Source organism: Scleropages formosus, chromosome 16, assembly GCF_900964775.1.
Source record: "Scleropages formosus chromosome 16, fSclFor1.1, whole genome shotgun sequence".
NCBI lineage: Eukaryota > Metazoa > Chordata > Actinopteri > Osteoglossiformes > Osteoglossidae > Scleropages > Scleropages formosus.
The window spans coordinates 8643900-8663812 of NC_041821.1; the positions used below are offsets into that span (position 1 = coordinate 8643900).

The 19913-nt window shown below is 42.0% G+C and overlaps 1 protein-coding gene across 1 annotated transcript in view; it reads left to right on the forward strand.

The window, feature by feature from the left end:
• The first annotated feature begins 958 nt into the window (after positions 1-958).
• tll1 (tolloid-like 1) overlaps positions 959-19913 on the forward strand; it is a 51205-nt gene continuing 32250 nt past the window's right edge. The window contains exons 1-4 of the mRNA XM_018735728.2: positions 959-1125; positions 17583-17693; positions 19106-19186; positions 19545-19697. Of these exons, the coding sequence (XP_018591244.2) occupies positions 981-1125; positions 17583-17693; positions 19106-19186; positions 19545-19697 (490 nt within the window). The 5' untranslated portion in view covers positions 959-980. The remainder of the gene's footprint in view (positions 1126-17582; positions 17694-19105; positions 19187-19544; positions 19698-19913) is intronic.

Consider the following 19913-nt stretch of genomic DNA (forward strand, 5'->3'; position numbering starts at 1 on the left):
CGTGTGGGTGATTTGCATTGTGTGTGTGTGTAATGGTCTGTGGGTGAAGTTTCTGACCCTGTGCTGTGCGTGTGTGTGTGTGTGTGTGTGTCTGTGTGTGTGTGAAGTTCCGCGCAGTGTGCATTCTTGTCTTGCGTGGGTTCGTGTGTCTGCGCGATGTGCGTGGAAGTTAAACCCTCTGCGTACGTGTGCATGCCAGTATTTGTGAAGTTTCGCACCGTCTCAGTGTTCCTGCGTTCCGTTTGTGCGTCCGCATGGACTGCGCGTGCTTGTGCGCGCGAGTGCGTGTGTGTCAAGTTAGACGCAGCGTGAATTCGGGTGATTGCGTGTGTATGCGTATAATATGAGCGTGCACTTGAGACTGTGTGTGTGTGTGTGAGTGTGTGTTATCAGCAGGGGACATCAGAGGCTCCGGATCCCGACCCTCATTGTATGAATCAGTAAGCAGGATGCTGACGATGACAGGACGCCTATAGGCTTTAGTAAGTTTGCTAAAAAAAAAAAGAAAAAAAAAAAAAGGCAGCCTGTCTGCCCGTCACACACACTCGGGGCCTCGGGGCCGCGGGCTGCTGCTGTTGTTTCCACCATGCGCGTCCTGTTGTACTTCCACAGCGGCTGACGCGCGTCCCTCCGCGGACCCTCATTATTCCCGGCAGGGCTTTTCCCGCGCGGGGCTTCGCCGAGCGCTGATGCCGCGCGCCGCCGGACCCGCGCGCTAGTTGCCACACAACTTCTCCACCTTCTCGTCTCTCCATCATCACCCGCCGTCAGCCTACGGAGGGACACCGCGATGGACCTTTAAACCCCCTCCCCGCCCACCCGGTCCGCGAACACAGCTGGGACCCCCCCCCCCCCCCCCCCCCAACCCCTCCCCGAGGAGAGAAAACCCCCCCGTTGCTCGCGCGCGGTGCCAGCTGCACTTTTTCATTCATCTCCAAGTTGGGCTCTTCGGCGCTTCGCAGCGGCTCCTCGCGCCTAAGATGCAGTGGATCCCGGTGCTGCTCGCCGGACTCACTCTGTACGGGACCCTGCCGCCGCAGCGCTGCCACGACTATGAGGACTCGTACGATTATTATGAGGAGGAGAGGACGGAGGAAATTGACTACAAAGACCCCTGCAAAGCCGGTGAGCGCTCGCAACTTTACTTCTTCTTCTTCTTCTTCTTCTTCCTGCCTGCGTCCTGCGATCGCATATAGTAATTGTATCTCTGCGCTTGATCATACTTCACCTGGCTTTGAAAAAGTGGTTTAGCTCAGGACGAAATTAGTTGTAAACGTTTGGTTTGACACGATGATTGACAGCACAGCCCAGGGACTTTAAAAACCATTCTAACGTATGTTATGGTTATAGGTTAAGGTTTTATTTTCGCCAAGCTGAAGTGTTCAGTGTGTGAAATAATTGTGAGCCTTTTATTTGGGGTTGGAGAAGTGTCCTAGGCTTGAGCGAGCAGTCGGACATGGAGCGATGCAGGGGCAGCCTTACCTGCTGGGGAAACACACACACACACACACACACACACACACACACACACACACACACACACACACACACACACACACCTCTCCTCCAGAGCACTGCATGCCTAAGGCTTAGTGCCCACTGCAAACACTGTCCTCTGGGGTCCCTCCAGAACCACGTGTAGCAGCTCCCTGTCATCACACTGCTATGACTTCCACATCACCATGGCTGGATAATTAAATCAATGCTGTTTTAAAACTGTTTTTGAGCACGTTTTTATTTTTTTCCACAGTAAAAGTTAGAGGAAGTGCCACACATTGATGGTAGAGTCTTGCTTTTCTTTTCTGGTCGCATGTGGTATATCATTAGTATATCTATTATTTTTTGAAGGCGGTCATTCATTTAACGTTTGATTCTCCTTCTAGGTTTAGGTGAACACTCACAATGTCTATGTAATGCAAGAATGAATGGTAATATGCTGCTTCTGTGGTTACTTAAGTATTTATTGGTTTTATTTGTACATTTCACATGTTTTTATGACATGTATTTTGCATTTCATCTACACCTGTGTATTAACTACTCATTCACCTGCGCTGCTGGAGTCTCCATCACCCCTGTCCGCCAGTGGCTCTCAGTGTTGTGCCTAGCTAGTGGAGTGATGGAGAACTCTGAAGCCTCAGCCCTGGGTCGAGGGGTTGTGGGTTGTGACACCGAGCCTGGCGTAACGCCAGCCATAAGGAGTTTGGGGCTGTGTGGGCTGGCAGACGGACAGACACCAGTTCACTGTCTGGCTTCTTCACACATTGCTGATTAATTACACATTTCATATGTTTGTAAGAGCCAATGCTGCAGCCAAAAGTCTTAGGCTGCAATACGTGTTACCTAAAGTAAAGAAGGTCAGAGTTACACCTATATACAATCAGATAATATTGTGCAGTTGTCAAAGTAGCTCCGTTAATTAACTGCAGCATTATTTTAAAGTATTTCCCAGCATTTACACTGGCAGTTCATACATCCCCGTGGATTTAAAGCACTTCCAAGAGGTGACTGTGGCATTTCAAGGCAGTTTCACTTCAATACCTTGGAGACCCCAAGGAAGGAATCGGGGCTTTAAAAACTTCTTGATTAATTACCCGCGTTTTTTTGCATCCTGCTACTGTCATATGAAAAAGTTTGATGTGAAACACACTTTGCTAATAACGTGCTGGGACTCGCTCGGAATCCGAGAGCCTTGACCTCAGTGGTCCGAAGTGCTTAACTACAATAGAGCTCCTGAAATATTTATTGTGGTGGGAATTTAATGAACAGATATAGGTTGCTTTGCTTAGAGGGCTGCACTTTATGGTTTGTGTTCCAGTGCCACCTGGTAATCTTAGCCTTTCTGTCAGTTTTTCTACTCAACTTGTGTTATTGACATAAAGGAGAGAAGAGTCAATATCCCATCATATAAAGACCATTTCAGATTGTTTTTGTCTGAAGCTGTACAACGGTTTCTCCACCAGTATTTGTTCACCCACAGTGTTTCAGGATCCACTGCTTCTGTCTTTAGCAAACACAACGAATCTGACACTGTTAAAAGTGTCTTGGAACCCTGATAGTGGTCACAGCTGCACTGCATTAGCACCAGTTGGTGTTTAGAAGAACCACATGAGCGGTTTGTAGAACATATAAAATGTATTTATTTATTGCTGCCATTTTCCTCTAATAGTGCAGCGACTTTATTAACATTGACTTTTATTACCGCTCCTTCATTATACGAATCTCGCACTAGAGTAACTTGACCACCCCTGTCATTTCAAAACGAAAACATTAACTAGCAAACATAACAGGACTTATTTCTTCAGGTGCTTCGAGATAATAAGGTATCTATGTAGTTAATTTGGTGTCTTGAACTAGCTGACACAATAACAGAAACAATCGTGAAATCAGAGGATGTAAGACACTCGCCTGCGTGAAATGTTTCCATAAATTCTGATTTAAAGTACGAATTCTTTATGCATCGAGCTCGATAACCAAATCTTCAGTGCATTGAGTACATGCTCACTTGTACCTGCTGGGGTCCAGGTAGGAGTTGGGATGTACTCTGGGTATGAGGTCTCCCTGTTACATTTACATTACATTTATTTATTTAGCAGACACTTTTTCTTCTCCAAAGCGACTTCCAATGAACTCTATGTAGTGTTATCAGCCCACACACCTAATTCACCGCGGTGACTTACACTGCTGGATATGCAACTTACAATGGGTCACTCATCCATACATCAGATACACTGTTCTCTATGGGGAGCTGTCGCTTGAGGTACCTGTAATTTCTGAGAAGGTTAGTTGTGTCTGTTGCGAGGCTACTGGCCCTATGATCCAGCTCAAGAGTTTTCAAGGTCAGGCCGTGTTTTGATCCTCTTTCAGACGAGCGATGCCACGTGTCGGCCGCGCTCTGGCTGCGGCACGCCTCCCAGGCTGTCGTTTGGCCGCACGCTGCACATGAGCACTGTCATTTCAGGCGCTCTTAATTGCATAATATCCAACCTGCTCCCTTCATTTTCGCGCCACCACACCTGGCTCGCGTCGGTGTCGACCTGTTTTTGTTTAGACTTTTCGGCTGAAAGGCGTATTTACAAGAAGCCGTGTGCCCCGTGTGGATATCCATTAATATGTGGAGAATATTTAATTGCAGGCATAAATGATGAGCATGGGGTTTGGAAAAACACAATACGACACTTATTTGTTGCAGTGCGTAACTTGTGAATTGGTTTGTGAAAATGAGGGAAGTTGTCATGTAATTCGAACCATGGCCCAAAGAGGAGCGAAGGCTTATTAACAACAGTGATTGTCAGCACTGGACTTGTACCACTTTAGTGTACTCAGCTCTTTAAATAGATGTAGGGTTTTATCATATAGCCGGCGGTTTCTGAGAAGCAAGACAAGCAAGGTGTGAAATTTGAAGCAGGAGCTGGGAAACTGCTACATGGTAACACATGCGCTCCACTATTTCATTTTCCCCATCTTTTATTGTACCAAACGTATTTAAAATTTGTTGTGCTAATTTGTGTATTTGTCCGTCTGGGTGCGGGCAGTTACATCCCACATCACGTTAACAATCCTGAAGTTTAACATTGCATCAGTCTTTAATGCTGAACACCCATGTGTCTAGCTACATAAAACTTGCAATGCTCAGAATATGATTATTAGAAAAAATACAAAAATGATTAATCTCAATGAAAAAACTAAGGACAGAAGGGCTCAAATATATAGTCATATATGTACATGTATTCACTGATATTCATGTTTTACAATGTAATTATTGCACATTACATAATTGAGAAACCAGAAATCAAATTTGTAACTACATTTTGCTACATGGAGTTACATGGATGGGTTTTTTTAGTGATACTGTAGTGTTTTGATCTCACCTGCAGCAGTAAAAATGGTTCTGTTGCCTCCTCTCATTTTGTGTTGTTCTGTGTTTATATTATTTCCGTCAAAGTGAGCCCTGTGAGGTAAAGATGAATGACTGTGGGGATTAGGCCTTTTACTATGTTTATAAACATGGCTTTATCTATTTGGGCTGATAAAGTTTAAACTTTTAGGCTCAGTCCTGCAGTGCCTCCGCCCGCACAGTTTACCCAACTCCTCTCGGGGTGTGTGTGAATTGCTTACCATTTTAATGGTCACATAATTGATAAATCGATTGGGGCCCTTTTTAACGCTCTACACAGTCCTCATTTAAGCCATCTAAATATTCCTCCAGGGCTGCGTCAGCAGAGTCTCTGGAACAGCGACCCAATTGGCTAATCTGAATTTCAAATGATATGAGATACCTGAGGCTTTACCTCACAGTAATAGATTTTATTGATTGATTGACATTGAGCAGAATCTCATTATTACTATTTTTACTTTGCAGGATTGTCTCCCGTGCATAATGTCATGTTTCTGTATATGCTGTAGCGCTTCAATAGAACAGTACTTGTGTTATATGTAACATCGTAAAATGAAAACCATGACTGCAGTGATGCTTAGTGTACCAGCATGGTCGACTTCAAACTTTTCCTAGACAGTGTCATTTAAAGGGTTTTTGGGTATTTATGTCATGCCCACAGCTTTTAGAGGACAGCACTTGTGACATGTTGGTTTTGGAATGTAATTGTTCTGTGCTCATTTTAGCATTTCTAGATGGTCAACTATAAAAACCAAGATCTCAAACAGGGTCACTGTCATTGTCCTGCAGGGGTTGATTCCAGGGTTCATTGTTGGTCGAACTTGGTAGTGAAGCACCTGATTGAACTTACTGTCTACACCAATCCTGCTTGACTCCCTTTCTGACCATATATCTGTGTTGGGAGAGATGGGAGCAGATGAGAACCAGTTGTCCAGGATGCAAGTTTAAGAGTCTTGATCTAAACATTCAATACCGTGCAACACTCTATTAGCAGTTATGTAGCTGTAAACAGTGATGTAACAACTTGTCAGGTATTAGGTTATCAAAAAGATAAGCAATAGTACTTTAACCCTTGGGGTTCATGTGCCAGTGCCCCTATTACACCTATGCCTCTTGGTGTTAAGCTGTGTAAGGTTGGATTGCGCTGTTCTGTAGCAGATTGAAACATGGCAACTGGTCACCCAAATGTCACTTTCTGACACCTTGAGGTGTCATGAGTAGTGTGGTCATTAGCCCTGCTGCCTTTGGACTTGAAGGCTACAGGTTTGCTATAGTACCTTTGAATGAGGTACTAAATTGTCCATGTTGGAAATACCCAGCTGTATAAATGCATAAGCAATTGTAAGCCACTTTAGAGTGACTTGGTCGTCTGTAGGACGTTCATGTCATGGGGTCGCTGTCGTTCCTTTCAGATTTCAGTGCAAATATCGTAACTCCTTCACCTGAAGAGCATGCCAGTCACAGAAAACACAAATATGACAGTGACTTCATCTTCTCAGCTGAGATTTGGCTCCTCTGGTGTGGGGATGTATAGTAAACATGAATACAATATTTAAAACCCATGGCAGAAAGTGCTAAAGGATGAAGTGACATGAAAGAAAAATCATTTTAAGCATAACTTTACACCTTTTTATAGCTTTGGAAGGTATGAAGAGGACTCAAGTTTTCAAAGGAACAATTTGGTCCAGCTATAGCCAAGCGCATGACATTACATGAAGAGTGGCTACATTCACTCTGGGTAATTTGATTGCATGTGCCCTTTCACAGATGAAAGGGGTGGTTGCCATGGTGCTAAAGTGCTTTTTTTCTTCAATAAAAAAGTTCTATTTTTAAAACCCATTTGCTACCTTTGCAGAGTGTATTTCTAAGGTATACTTCCTTCAGCATGTGTTTGCTGCATGTTGATTTTTGCATTGAATCTCACATATTCATTTTCATTGGCGATGACTGTATTTTGTTTTATCATAGTCGCTTTGCACACTTTGGCTTTGCGTGGTATTGAGTATCTCACGTCTGGTAATTCTGAAATTTTGCCGAGTTATACTTCTGGAATGTTAACAATCTTGTGGTGTACGGCTGCACTTTAATCTGCTTCAACCACAAACCATCTCACCTGACTATGGGAGCTTACCACATCGCTGATATGATGGGAAGCTAGATGCTCACCTCCTGTTCATACCTTTTCAACTTCTGATTTATTCAAAAGCTTTGCTAAATTACATATTCATCAATTCAACAGCCAATTGGCTTGCTAATGAGCTAGACAAATATTCACAATCATTAAAAAAATGTACTTAAGTCAGCTTCCATCTTAAGTGGGACGAATGTTGTGCGACTGAACCCACAAGGTGGGAGGGCTCTTTTTTCAGGGTTGCCAGGTTCTGCAAACCTCGCAGTCCTCTTGGATCGAAGTACATTTGGCATCCTTTTGTTCTCACAGAGGGATTACTGGAACCTTGGAGGATTAGCCCTACCCCCACCACCACTCCCCCATCGCCCCTCCACCCAGTGGATCGCCACAGAGCCGTCTTAGCCTCAATCTAAATTAGGCCGGTGCCTTTATGTTGACACAACACTTAGACCAAACAACCCCCTGTGCTGTTGGTCAACCTGTCCTCCCAGGTGCCTTGTTTTACAGACACTGTGTCCGCAGAGCTTACATGGGATCCAAGCTCTCTCTCCTGTAGATGGCATCTCTTAGTAACCACAACACAAACCTGATGTAATTAAAGAAGAAATGCTTTTACTTGCCTGGCAAAAAAAAAAATTAATCTTCTTATTAAGCACATACAGTGTTCCCCACTTTACAAAGGTAATACATTCCTGAAAAACCCTTTGTAAGGTGAATTTGCATAAATCGAAGATGTAATCACTTTTAGTTTCAGTGGTACAAATTTTTATGCCCTCCTGAGTTCAAACTGTGACACCCATTTATGCTAAAAGATCACCAAATCTCATTAAAATGGACACATTGACTTCAACAGTTAACATTAGCAATTAAGACACAGCATAACAAGCCTGTTTCCCTTCATTAATTACTCTGTAATACTGAATGACTGTCTGCTTGTGCTCATTTGCAGCTATTACCGTACACTTAACAAGCACCCATGATTCCATACGATGCTCAATGTTTATGCGTTAATCAAACCGTACAAAAAAAAAAAAAAAAAAAAAAGCTAAGGTCAAAAGAAATCAATGAAAACAATGACATTATTTGGGTAGTTCAAATGAGGGCCATAATTACCAAGATTATAAAAGCTAACAAGGGCTAATGGAGGTTGAGAACTTAATGAAGAACAAGCCCAGCTATAACTGGAAAGACTACATGGTGGCGCTGGGTTTGTGGCGACCAGCTGCTGTGAGGTGCGTTTAATCTAAATTTAATCTAAATCTAAGTCAGAGAAACCACTTGTAACCTCAGTTTCTTGTGAACTGAATACTTATATTCCAGGGTATGACTGACTATGGAAAGATTGAACCACGCCAATAGTAAGAAGTTATAATTTGAATCTTATCCTTGAACAAAATGATTTAGAATCTGTGAATGCATAATACAGTAGTATATTCCTTTTGTTTTGTTTGTGTGATTCTTTTCACGTATCATATGAAATATTCATTACATATTTTGTACTTTCAAGTTATATAGTTAGAATGCATGCAATGTTTACTTTACCCAGAAACACACCCTGAATAATACCCTATAGGTACTGTCGGCAGGACCCCGTGCATGTGGCAGAAGGTGCTTGTGCCCGGAAGGTCTCGCTCCCAGTAAGGACTGGGGATCACGGAGCTCATGAGAGATTGTGGCGACAGCACTGAGCCACAAGCGCCCTGTCAGCACGGCTCAGGAGTGGAACTGAACAGATGTCCACTAGCTTTAGTGTGATAGCTGTGGCCCTTACCACACTACTGTCAGAACCTGAAGTCTTCTGTCACAACCATTGCTTGGGGGGGGGGGGGGAAGGGCACCAGGTCTGAGGTGCACAGGCTGCGGCACTGGGGGTTGCTAGTGTCATTAGTGACACAGCGATAACCAAGATCACGCACGAGGCTCAGATAAGAGGACCACCTCAGCATCAGTAACTAACTTTAATGTTTTATAAATACAGAACTCTCCTAGAATTTTATGCTTTTCAAAGATGTCAGTATAAGAAATTTATAATAGAATACATGGGGGGGTGCGGTGGTGCAGTGGATTGGACCGGGTCCTGCTCTCCGGGGGGTCTGGGGTGCGAGTCCCGCTTGGGGTGCCTTGCGGCAGACTGGCGTCCCGTCCTGGGTGTGTCCCCTCCCCCTCCAGCCCGTTGCCCTGTATTGCTGGGTTAGGCTCCAGCTCCCCGCGACCCTGTATGGGATAAACAGGTTCAGATGATGTGATGTGATGATTACTAATATAGACCCATGTTAGAGGCCGGTCCATAACTTCAGCAAAGACAACACTTCCGAAAAGTCTGATGAATGCCATTTTATCTATCTTAAAAAAAAACACAGAACGATTAAATATTAACGTGCCACAAAAAGTCTTTGTTTCATCTTTTTCTGATGAATTCCTGACTGTACATTGTCAATTCTGATTGCAGCTGACAGCACAGGCATGCAAGTCCTTTCACCAGCTCTTAGCGAAGAGAGACAAACACCGACAAATGTTGCGTTCTTATTTACCACTTACGGAACAATCTCATGGGATGGCAAGACTATGCTTTTAGGATATTTAAGGCTGGCTTTTCGAGGAAATATACAGTATGTATTCATGAACACCGCTAAGGATTTACAGTCACAGCACAGAGACATTTTTAGACTGTTTGCCTTCTCAGGTCATGCTGTTTGACTTACGTCTCAACTTGTAGCCTGAGGTTCACTGAAAGATTCTAAGGTGGTGTGTGTGTGTGTGTGTGTGTGTGTGTGTGTGTGTGTGTGTGTGTGTGCGCGCACGCGTGCACATGTTGGGCCCTGCACTGAATGCCTGCATGCAGCAGGTAACAGAGAAGTCCAGCTCTCAAACCTTGAAGACATTTAGCTCAGGAAGCACTTGAAAATAAAAATAACTTGGTTTCTGCACTCAGCGAAGATGGAGTAGGTGGATAGACTTAACGGGTAAATAAGTATCCTCCCTGTAAACAGGATTTCTGAGGAAAATGTCATGCGTAGCTCTCTTCAAGTCCATAGGCTGTCTGGGAGCTGATGCTGACATGCAACATTTTCAGGGCATTCCGGCTGAGCCACTTAGACAAACTCTCCAATCAGGCTCCGTCTGTGTGGTGAAATTATATAGCAGCGCATAGAAGTTAGTAAAGTATGGATGTCCTGGTTGATTCAGCCATGTCGACTGTTTCCTCTAAGTCATGAGAACCTTTTTTTTTTTTTTAGTGCCACATGCTGGGTTCTCCAGATGTTTGCCGCACAACCTGTTTTTATTTTGCATGTCTGAGTCTTCCAATAAATTCTCTTTTAGTGTAGTCTTAAATGCTGGAATTTTCTGATAACATCAAAAAAGTACAAAAAAAAAAAAAAAAAAACTGCAAACTGCTCTGTATACATTAAATCAAATTGTCTACATAATAATTATTCATTGCTATGTATCTCAGATCAATCACTAGTATAGTGAGGACCAAACTCTTAAACTTCTGTTTACTACAGTAACTTTGATTTGTCCTGTGGCATTTTCCAAAGAACTTCACTGAATTACTCATCACACTTTGAATTAAATAATAACCAAATGAATTAAATAATAACCAAATGAGCAAAACGTCCTTGAGTATGACCATATTGGTAGTTTTGTTTTGCATTAAATTGACAATGAACTCAATTATTAACTTTCGAAATATTGCTAAATTAACCTTGATTACTTAACTGACAAGATTCACAATATCTGTTCTACTAATGCACTGATTGATGTAATGTTCTGTGTAGAGTGACTGTAGTTGCGTTTTAATGAAAAGGCTCAGCTGTGTAATTCTGAATGCAATGTGCTCTTACAACCACTTTTCGGCAATCAAAAGAGTGTATGTGTGTGTCTGTGTGTGTGTGTGTGTGTGTGTGTGTGTGTGTGTGCGCGCGCGCCTGTGTGTAGGCCTGCATGTCTGTTTGATCTGGAAGTCGAGCGTTCTCCAAACATGACCTTGTGGAAAAGGCGAGAGTGGCAGGTATTCCTGTGACTGTTATTGTTTGGAAAAACATAATGGGGAGTATTTGGCTGTCTGCTTATCTGATACTATCTCATCTTCTATTAGAGAGCAGAACGCACATTTCCAACCTTTGTAATCTAATTTCCCGGTGCGCATACAGTACCGCACCGTGCCAAGCTCCTTGGGGTTTGTGTGAGTACTCACCATTGACTCAGTTATCTCTTCCTGGTGGTCTGCATCCTGCCACTTAGCTGGAAATGTCACACATACTCGCTCATTCATACTTCCTACAAATAACTGTTTTCATAAGAGCATACACAAAGCAAAACAAACACTTAGGATGAGGGGCTTCAGTTTATGGCTCTGGGCAGGATTTCACTTCCTAATGTCACAGTGTGCAGTTTTTTTGACATGAAAAACAAAATTTCTGCAATGTGTTAGTGCAATATGGATCTCTTCAATGTTTCTTTCCCTGTCATATAACATCAAGAATAACATTAAGTTGGAAGACATCTCCCAACAATGCCAAGAATTTTTTTATCTTTATTTATTGAATAACCACAGGACTGTACACCTTCCATCATACATATCGAAAAACGTTAAGATAGTGCAAACACACATTAACCTTCTTTAATGGATTCATGTTTGAAGTGTAAGTTTAAGGCAAGTTTAAATTTCCTGGAGAAATTAATTATTGAAATACATCTAACATAGAAGGAGTAAATTGTTTGGAATTGTGGTCTTGCTCTTTCATCAACCTGTTGGGCAAACTCTATTATAGAGATAACTAATAGTTGCATATCCAAGATTTCATTAGTATTTTCTGTCAATAGTACAGGTCTTCCAGCGACCAATAAACTTGTTGATAGTGCCCAGTTTTCATGCCTAATATGATGATTTATTTTACCTGAGAAGCAAACTCTAGGGGACCAACCCCCTCCAGCCCCGCACTCAGTGTAAAACAAAACTACAGTCATGCTGTAGTCACGTAATATTAAACAGGATCTTCCAGGAGCAAAGCGACTTGACAGGGTACTTCCTAGATTTTATTCAAAAGTCCAAACTCAGCAAGAAAACCACACTAGGGAATGTTTGTTTTGGACGTAGCCCGAGACCCGAGAGACCATTGCTCAGCATTACTGTCACATCCTCTGATAACGTATTGAAATAATTAAGCAATTATGTGCAATGAATGACGCTCCAAACAGAGTTACACAGGGATCTGAGGTGGTTTTTCCTGAAATGTGCTAAACACAATTAAATTGTGCGCGGAGTATGCATATTCTTTAAGAATACCAATGACAACTTCTCTGAAGCGGTTATGTGTAGATCATTATTTAATTTTGCAGAACTATACATGTTTATTTCAGTGAATTTAATGATTTTCTCGAAAACAAGCTCTTGTACATGAAATGTAACTTAAAGGTTTTCACTTCAACTAACATCCTTAACATATGATTTAGACCATCGTATACAGGAACCGCTTGTGTTGGCTGTAGACATCATTAACTGTATGTGTGTAGCTAATGCCTTTCTTTAAAGCAGCTCACAATGTTAAGCTACTTGCAGTGGTTTATTAATTTATACCGCTAGTTAATTTTTGCTGAAGCAATGTACGGCAGGTACCTTTGTCAATGGTTCCAGAGCAGGAAGTAGGACATGAACCTGGGTTCTTTACATGCAAGGTAGAAGATCGAACCACCATGCCACCTGCCAGTACCATTACATACTCTTGGTTTCTGACAGGCTCCTATGGCTGAGTGTGTGTGTTGGAATTTTTTAATGTATGTGATCAAAATGATCCAAAATCTCATATAAGCAAGCTTGCACCTTCAATGTCTAACCCCCCTGTACGTAGTCTGCAATAGACCTATCTGTTGCAGTCATGAATCCCTGCCACACATCTACATGAAATTAATTTGTGCACTGAATGTTCAGAAGTAATCTTCACTTTCTTTGCATGACACTTGTTCAGTCAGCAGCCATTTCTCTTACCTGGGTCTACCTAGCACTGCTGCAAGGTGCTATATTGAGGGTGTTTCCCATAAATGTGGCCTGTTGAAAGCTCCCACTTCTGAAAGTAACAGGATGCAATATCAGAATAAACATTAAAAGGCACAACCATTGGTATTAGATGCTGTTTGCTAAATGCCGGTATCTGAAGAAAGTTTGATTCTCACGTGCTTTTTCATGGGGGAACACCTACAATCCGGAGGAAATCAGTGCAATGAAAAAAGCAAGAATTTGAACTTATGGGAAGAACAGAAAATGTTGCTCGTATTCTCAGGATGATACTTAATGATGTGCTGTTCATTCAAAATCATCTCGACTCTTCCCTCAAGACATGATTGCTATATCGTCCAAGACAACAGTAATACGTACATTAGGACTTCGGTTCATATGTTTCATAGTTAAAGAACAGGGTTAAGTCAGTGCTCTTAACCCTGTCTATCAAAACTCAGGCAATATTATCGACTGCAGAGAATGGGTGCTGCCTTGTTATTTTAATTGCCGAATTTGGTACACTTGTGAAACTTCTTGACGTTTTAAGTGGGCTCTCCAGTTTCGATGTTTTGGATGTTTTGGATCTGAAAGGCTGTCAAGAAAGAACAGGCTCATGTGCCTCATTATGTGGGCAGCTTTTCATGGGGAGGGGATGTTATTTAGCCCAGGCGAGTACAGGTCATCAACTAACAGCAAGAGCCGGAGTGTTGGAGATGGTGAAGGTGGTCCGAGGAGACCTGACTGGCCTGTATTGCCTTGCTTGCCCTCTGCTCACCCCACCTTTCAGATGGACACCCATGCTTAGTGATGGGTGTTGGAAAAATAGCTTCACTTTATAGTACTGCTTGTCTTATGATTCCAAAATCATTTGTCACGGAGGGGCAGAGACAGGTCAGGCTAGGACATAGCGGCTGGATGAACTGTGCTGTGACACATGCGATGTTCTCTTGAAGGAGACATTCAGTCTGGAAACACTGGTAAATTGTCCATAGATCAAAGTCCCGTAGTGCATTGTGGATGTGGGAAATGCAAATGGGCAGCTGTTTATGAGGACGCTAATTAGGTAATGTATGATTGACAAAGAGGCATATCTACAGCCTTCCCCAGAGGTAAAACAACTTGTTTTGAAACTAAAGTTACAGGCAGGCGGTAGCCAAAAGCCACCATCTGCTGTCTTTTTTCTACTGCTTCCTAAGGGTTGCATGTCATAAGGAAAATGCCAGCTGTCCATCAAATTTTACATATAGTTCCGTAATTGTTCAAGCAATGACAGAATAGCATATATTTTAAACTTTTTATGCTTTCTGGACCATTTAGCCCAATAAAGAGGTAAACTAGGTATCAAATATAAAATTTTTAAAATACAAACAGACTTGCAGATTGTTTTGTCTTGCTTTATTTTTCATGGTAAAGCTGATCAAACTCTAAATTGATATGCTTGCGATATATGTCTGAAGTCTGAAGGATTGGTTGGAACTCTTTATATATGTTAATAGCTGCAGCAAAAGATGAGGAAGATAAATACGATATAAATACTTTGCAATTTGATTTTTTTGTGCTGTGAATAAACGTTCTTTTAATTTTTCTTTTTTTTGTGAGAAGTCGTATAATTTAAATTATACGGCAAAGCCCAGAACGCTGTTTAAGATGAGAAAAACATGTGATTAAAGGAAAGAGTCCTCTTGGGATGAAGGTGCAGTTTAACCTCTGAGCTGATTTAAATTAGATGCTGTCTAACCACCATATCCCATTTAGGACCTTCAAGAAGACAACAGCTTCCTTTTTTGGTTTGCGGTAATCCAATAAATCACAAGTGTACGGCAGGTCTCATCAAGATATCAAGGGTTGTCTATTTACTACATTCTTGCATTGCAAGCTGACACACTGGCATACATTAATAACCGATTAATGTGCATCATTAATCTTTCATCATGCATTCATCACATATATCATGCTGTTATTTCCACAGATTTCTTCAGTGGGCTCTTTACCCTAAATGGCCGTACAGTAGAATTTATTGATTGAAAATGCAATTAAAAAAACTTAAGTATATAGATGCTATAAGTTTGCAGTCTCCAATTTGTTCATGTGTCTATACAAAAACTCTCGCTCACTGTATGTGAGTGATTTATGATACCCAAAGTGGCTTGTCTTTGCTCTTCACTTTGTCAGAGTATTGGACTAGAGATAACTTGAGCATTTTTTCTAGCCAGCAGAAGACTTTCCTGCAAAATTACAAGAGATGAATTTATTGTTGGAAAGCTGCAATTGCACATTTCTTGTGTTTATGTGCTGAAGCTATTTTCATTTAGTTCATCAAACTAAAACATCAACAGATCCATCCAGACAAGTTACCTGCTCATAACCACACTGATAAAAAAAGCGAACTTAAGCCATGAAGAGACAATCTGTCAAGATAGAGTTAAGTACAGTATGCCATTAGGGGAAAGGTGGCCTGGACAAGCAAGGCTGGAGAGTTACAGTCGTGGGGTGTTACAGGCCCTACACACTGTCCAGACCAGTCTGGAAAGTGAAACTCTGACCCTTAATCATAAGAATTATATTGACATTATAATATTTCTTATTAGAATCAGTCAAGGAAGGTGTGAGCTTTGCAAAAGAGGATTTCCTCCACTTCAAAAAGTTTCCTTCCCCTACTCTCTGCACGTAGCCTCCTTCTTCGGAAGGGTGGCATTAAACTGTGGGCACTGTAACTTTTACCTGATGTTAAGTATAAACTACATATTTCATTAGATTTGGTTGGATGCTTGAAGCTGCATTTAGGCAAGGTCCCCTCTTGCCGCAGTGTGAGCAATCGATTGATGGGCAGCTGACCTTCACAGTCATGGGAACCCCAGTGATCAGATGCAGAAACTTTCTCGTCCCAACACTTTCCAATTGCAGAGCTTACTTTCCGGTAAAAATAGTACAGGAGTGTTTGGTGCTTTTAGGCTTAAGTCAGCGCGAATGGTCCTGGGCCCAGATCAATCTCCTTACACTGTGCTGGCTGCATTAAGCTGGGGGAACTGCTGCACCTCTGCAGATTGTGTCGCTATTTATATAACAATGCATTTACTAGAATGCCAAAATCAATGGCTCGCCTGACACTGGAGAATGGGGCTTCCATTGAGGGGTGCTGCTGCCTTCAGCCGCTGCGTCTTAACAATGCACTGTATCACAACGAGGAATTACACACAAATCTCAGCAAAATCTTGGAAGTGAGGCTCTTAAAAGTTATGAAATTGTCATTTAAGTCACTGGAAGAGATATGTATCTAAAACGGTTCCTCTTTGCTCCAAGTGAAATTGTATGAATTCTGTAAATTCAGAAGAACACTAATGTCCCTAGGGAATTATTTCAGTTATACATTTAATTAATTATGGGAGTACATGTAAGGGGGTGCGGTGGCGCAGTGGGTTGGACTGCAGTCCTGCTCTCCGGTGGGTCTGGGGTTCGAGTCCCGCTTGGGGTGCCTTGCGGCGGACTGGCGTCCTGTCCTGGGTGTGTCCCCTTCCCCCTCCGGCCTTACGCCCTGTGTTGCCGGGTAGGCTCCGGTTCCCCGTGACCCCGTAAGGGACAAGCGGTTCTGAAAATGTGTGTGTGTGTGTGTGTGAGTACATGTGTAAAATGAAACAGAAAATAGAGTGGCATTGCTGTGATTATTCATCAAGGCTATTAAATTTGGACTTTGTAAAGTTCAGGAGGGATGTTTTAGGCAAGTGGTGGTGCAGTGGTGCAGTGGGTTGGACCACGGTCCTGCTCTCCAGTGAGTCTGGGGTTCGAGTCCCACTTGGGGTGTCTTGCGATGGACTGGTGTCCTGTCCTGGGTGTGTCCCCTCCCCCTCTGGCCTTGCGCCCTGTGTTACCGGGTAGGCTCCAGTTCCCTGTGTGTGTGTGTGTGTGTGTGTGTGTTTTTTAGGCAAGGAGGGGTGCAGTGGCGCAGTGGGTTGGACTGGGTCCTACTCTCTGGTGGGTCTGGGGTTGGAGTCCTCCTTGGGGTGCCTTGCAATGGACTGGCGTCCCATCCTGGGTGTGTCCCCTCGTCCTCCAGCCTTATGTCCTGCGTTGCCGAGTTAGGCTCTGGCTCTCTGCGACCCTGTATGAAACAAGCGGTTCAGACAGTGTGTGTTTGTTTGTTTGTTTTAGGCAAAGCCTCTGCCTACACCTTGTTGTCAGTCAAGAGCATAGAACAGTATAACCATAGCCATTACTGGAGTATTAGAAAAAAATCTGAGGTTTAGTACTTGTATTAAAAAATAGAACAGAAAGCAGGCATATACTCTGCTGTGCAACATCAGGCATACTCTTTTACCACTTAAATACATATGAATTTTTGGCCTTAGACAATAAGCAACATGGTTCTACAATGGACATAGAAACTGCCATAATACCTGTTGTATGTTGAATTTATTATCATGAAGTATTTTTTTCTGGTTTATGTAGTATTTCAATGAGTACTGAATGCTTTTAGCCAGAATGAGGTTGACTTGTGTTTGTGTCATATTAACAATCAGTCATTCTAACAGTACACAGAACTAAACTTGATTGCTTTTTTACAGCTGTGTTTTGGGGAGATATTGCCTTAGATGAAGAAGATCTGAAAATGTTTCAGATTGATAAAACAATAGACCTAACACAACAAACCCACGAAAGACAAGGACACACATCAGGTAAGCTTGACAAATTCTCTCAAAAACTGTTTTTGTCCTCAGGAAAAAAAAAAAAATGTCAGTAAAGCGTACACTCTATATTTTACGACGTTAGCACTGAATATTTCTATAAACTTTGGTAGATGTCATAAGCAGTTGCATTTACTAGTCTTGGAAGAAAGTGTAGTTGTGGACTAATATAACTTATTGCAGTTGCGGAAAGATTAGGTACAGCTAAATTTCTGGTGAGAAAATATGCTTGGCAACAGTTAGGTTATTGTATTTCACAGCACTATTACTACTACTACTGCTACTATTATTATTACCAACCAGTATTTAGCCAACACCATTGTCCAAGCAGATTTTCATTGCCCAAGTTACACTAGAATCATTATAAATATTTCCTCATTTATACATCCAAATATTCTTACTGGAGCACTACATATTTTAAAACTGTGTAGACTTAAGATGTTTTGAAGATTAAAAAAAAAAGAAAAAAATTATAGTGTTCTGCAAGCCCCTATCAGCGTCCTTTAAGTCCATTTTTGATGGGATAGTAAGCACTGGAGGAACACTGAAGGTCCCTGGTTGAGTCAATGTTCTGGGCGAGGTTTGGCGGACCAGACAAGTCAAGCTCTACTTAATGAAAACAGCCCATCCTCCAAAAAGTCTTTGTCGCCCAAGAGTGCAGCTTCTTCCTCAAATCCTGACTTAAGGATATGTGTGCATTTGGGTGTGTGTTCCTACTGTCCCCGTTGGCTTCAACATTCCATTTCTTCAGAGGAAAAAGATGGAAAAAAGAAAAAAGAAAGGAAAAAAAATGAAAAGAGCCCTGGCAAGAGTCCAGGGAGTCGTGCTAGACATCAATAAAGAGGAAATGCAGTATTTCACACCTCGGTTACTGGCTGACTCAGCCAACCCAGGCAGAGCTCCAGCTGTCAATGAAGGACCATCCTTCCCCTCCACCTTTCAGAATACATTAAATTCCTCCAGAGGCCCAGAGTGAGGTACCGGTTAGGGGAGTGGGAGCCCGGGCTGTCCGGCGATAACTCCACTCAATGTTACGAGTACCCCGTGTTAAGAAAGTTCCCCCAAACCATCATTGCAGTTGTGTGTTTGTAAACATTAGGCAAATATACTATATACATAGTTACACTTATTTTGCAGAAAGTTTCACAGTTTTGTTCAAAAAAACCATTTCAATTATCAAGAGCTGCCACACAGTGTAGTAAAATACTACTGTCTACATACCGGAACACATATGAAATTGGAATGTGATACAATGAAAAGTATATAAAGTTACACTGTACTGTGTGCCTACACAAAAAAGTGGTAAAAATGTAATAGACAGATGTGTTGCCCCTACTGCTTCATTGATCTAAATGGCATTGCTTGAGGAAATTTTCACATCATGTGCGGTGTTGTTCTTTCAGGTGGTTTAGGTGAGCACAACTTAGCAGAGAAGAAAGGATCACTCTATTTGCTTTTAGAGAGGATACGAAGATTGAGTTTAGGTGAGTATTTTGGCCTTGCTTTATCGCTCCTTTGTGCCTCATTGTATTTATTCAAATACTATATATGGAAAGGTTTATAAACAGATTTAATGAATGTGGAAATATCTAATTGAATGTAATGAAATAAAATGTAAATTGTAATAATTTTATTTATCATTTAAAGATGACCAGTAATCATGCATTGTTTTTGAGCTAATGTAACATGTCTAGTGATAATCAGAGCCATCAAACCCTTACTGATTCCACATATGAATATTGTATTTACCTGTGCATTGTTTTTTTCATTAACGTCAGTTTCGGCCTTATAGTGATTTATGATTTCCTCTGACAATTAAAGGATTTTTCTATTTGTTTCCAGACAATGGGCAGAAAATTTTGACTAAGGACAAGCCGAGTGTGATGTCCTCAGTGAAGACAGTGAAAAGCAGGGCACCTCGAGCTGCTACATCAAGAGCAGAGAGAATATGGCCTGGAGGGGTCATTCCGTATGTGATTGGAGGCAATTTTACTGGTGAGGCACCTTGCTTTTGGTCATCTAGAAGCATGGGACATTATTCCGCAATTTACTCTTATATTTCCTGGAACTTTCACCCATTAACACAACTTTTTTTAACAGAGCTATTCGGTTGAACTGTTCAACCCTACTGAAGTGTGGGAGGAGCCCCTACTGGGACTTGAACGAGCAGTTTTCATGTTGCAGTGTCACTGTCTTTAACCACTTCATTTA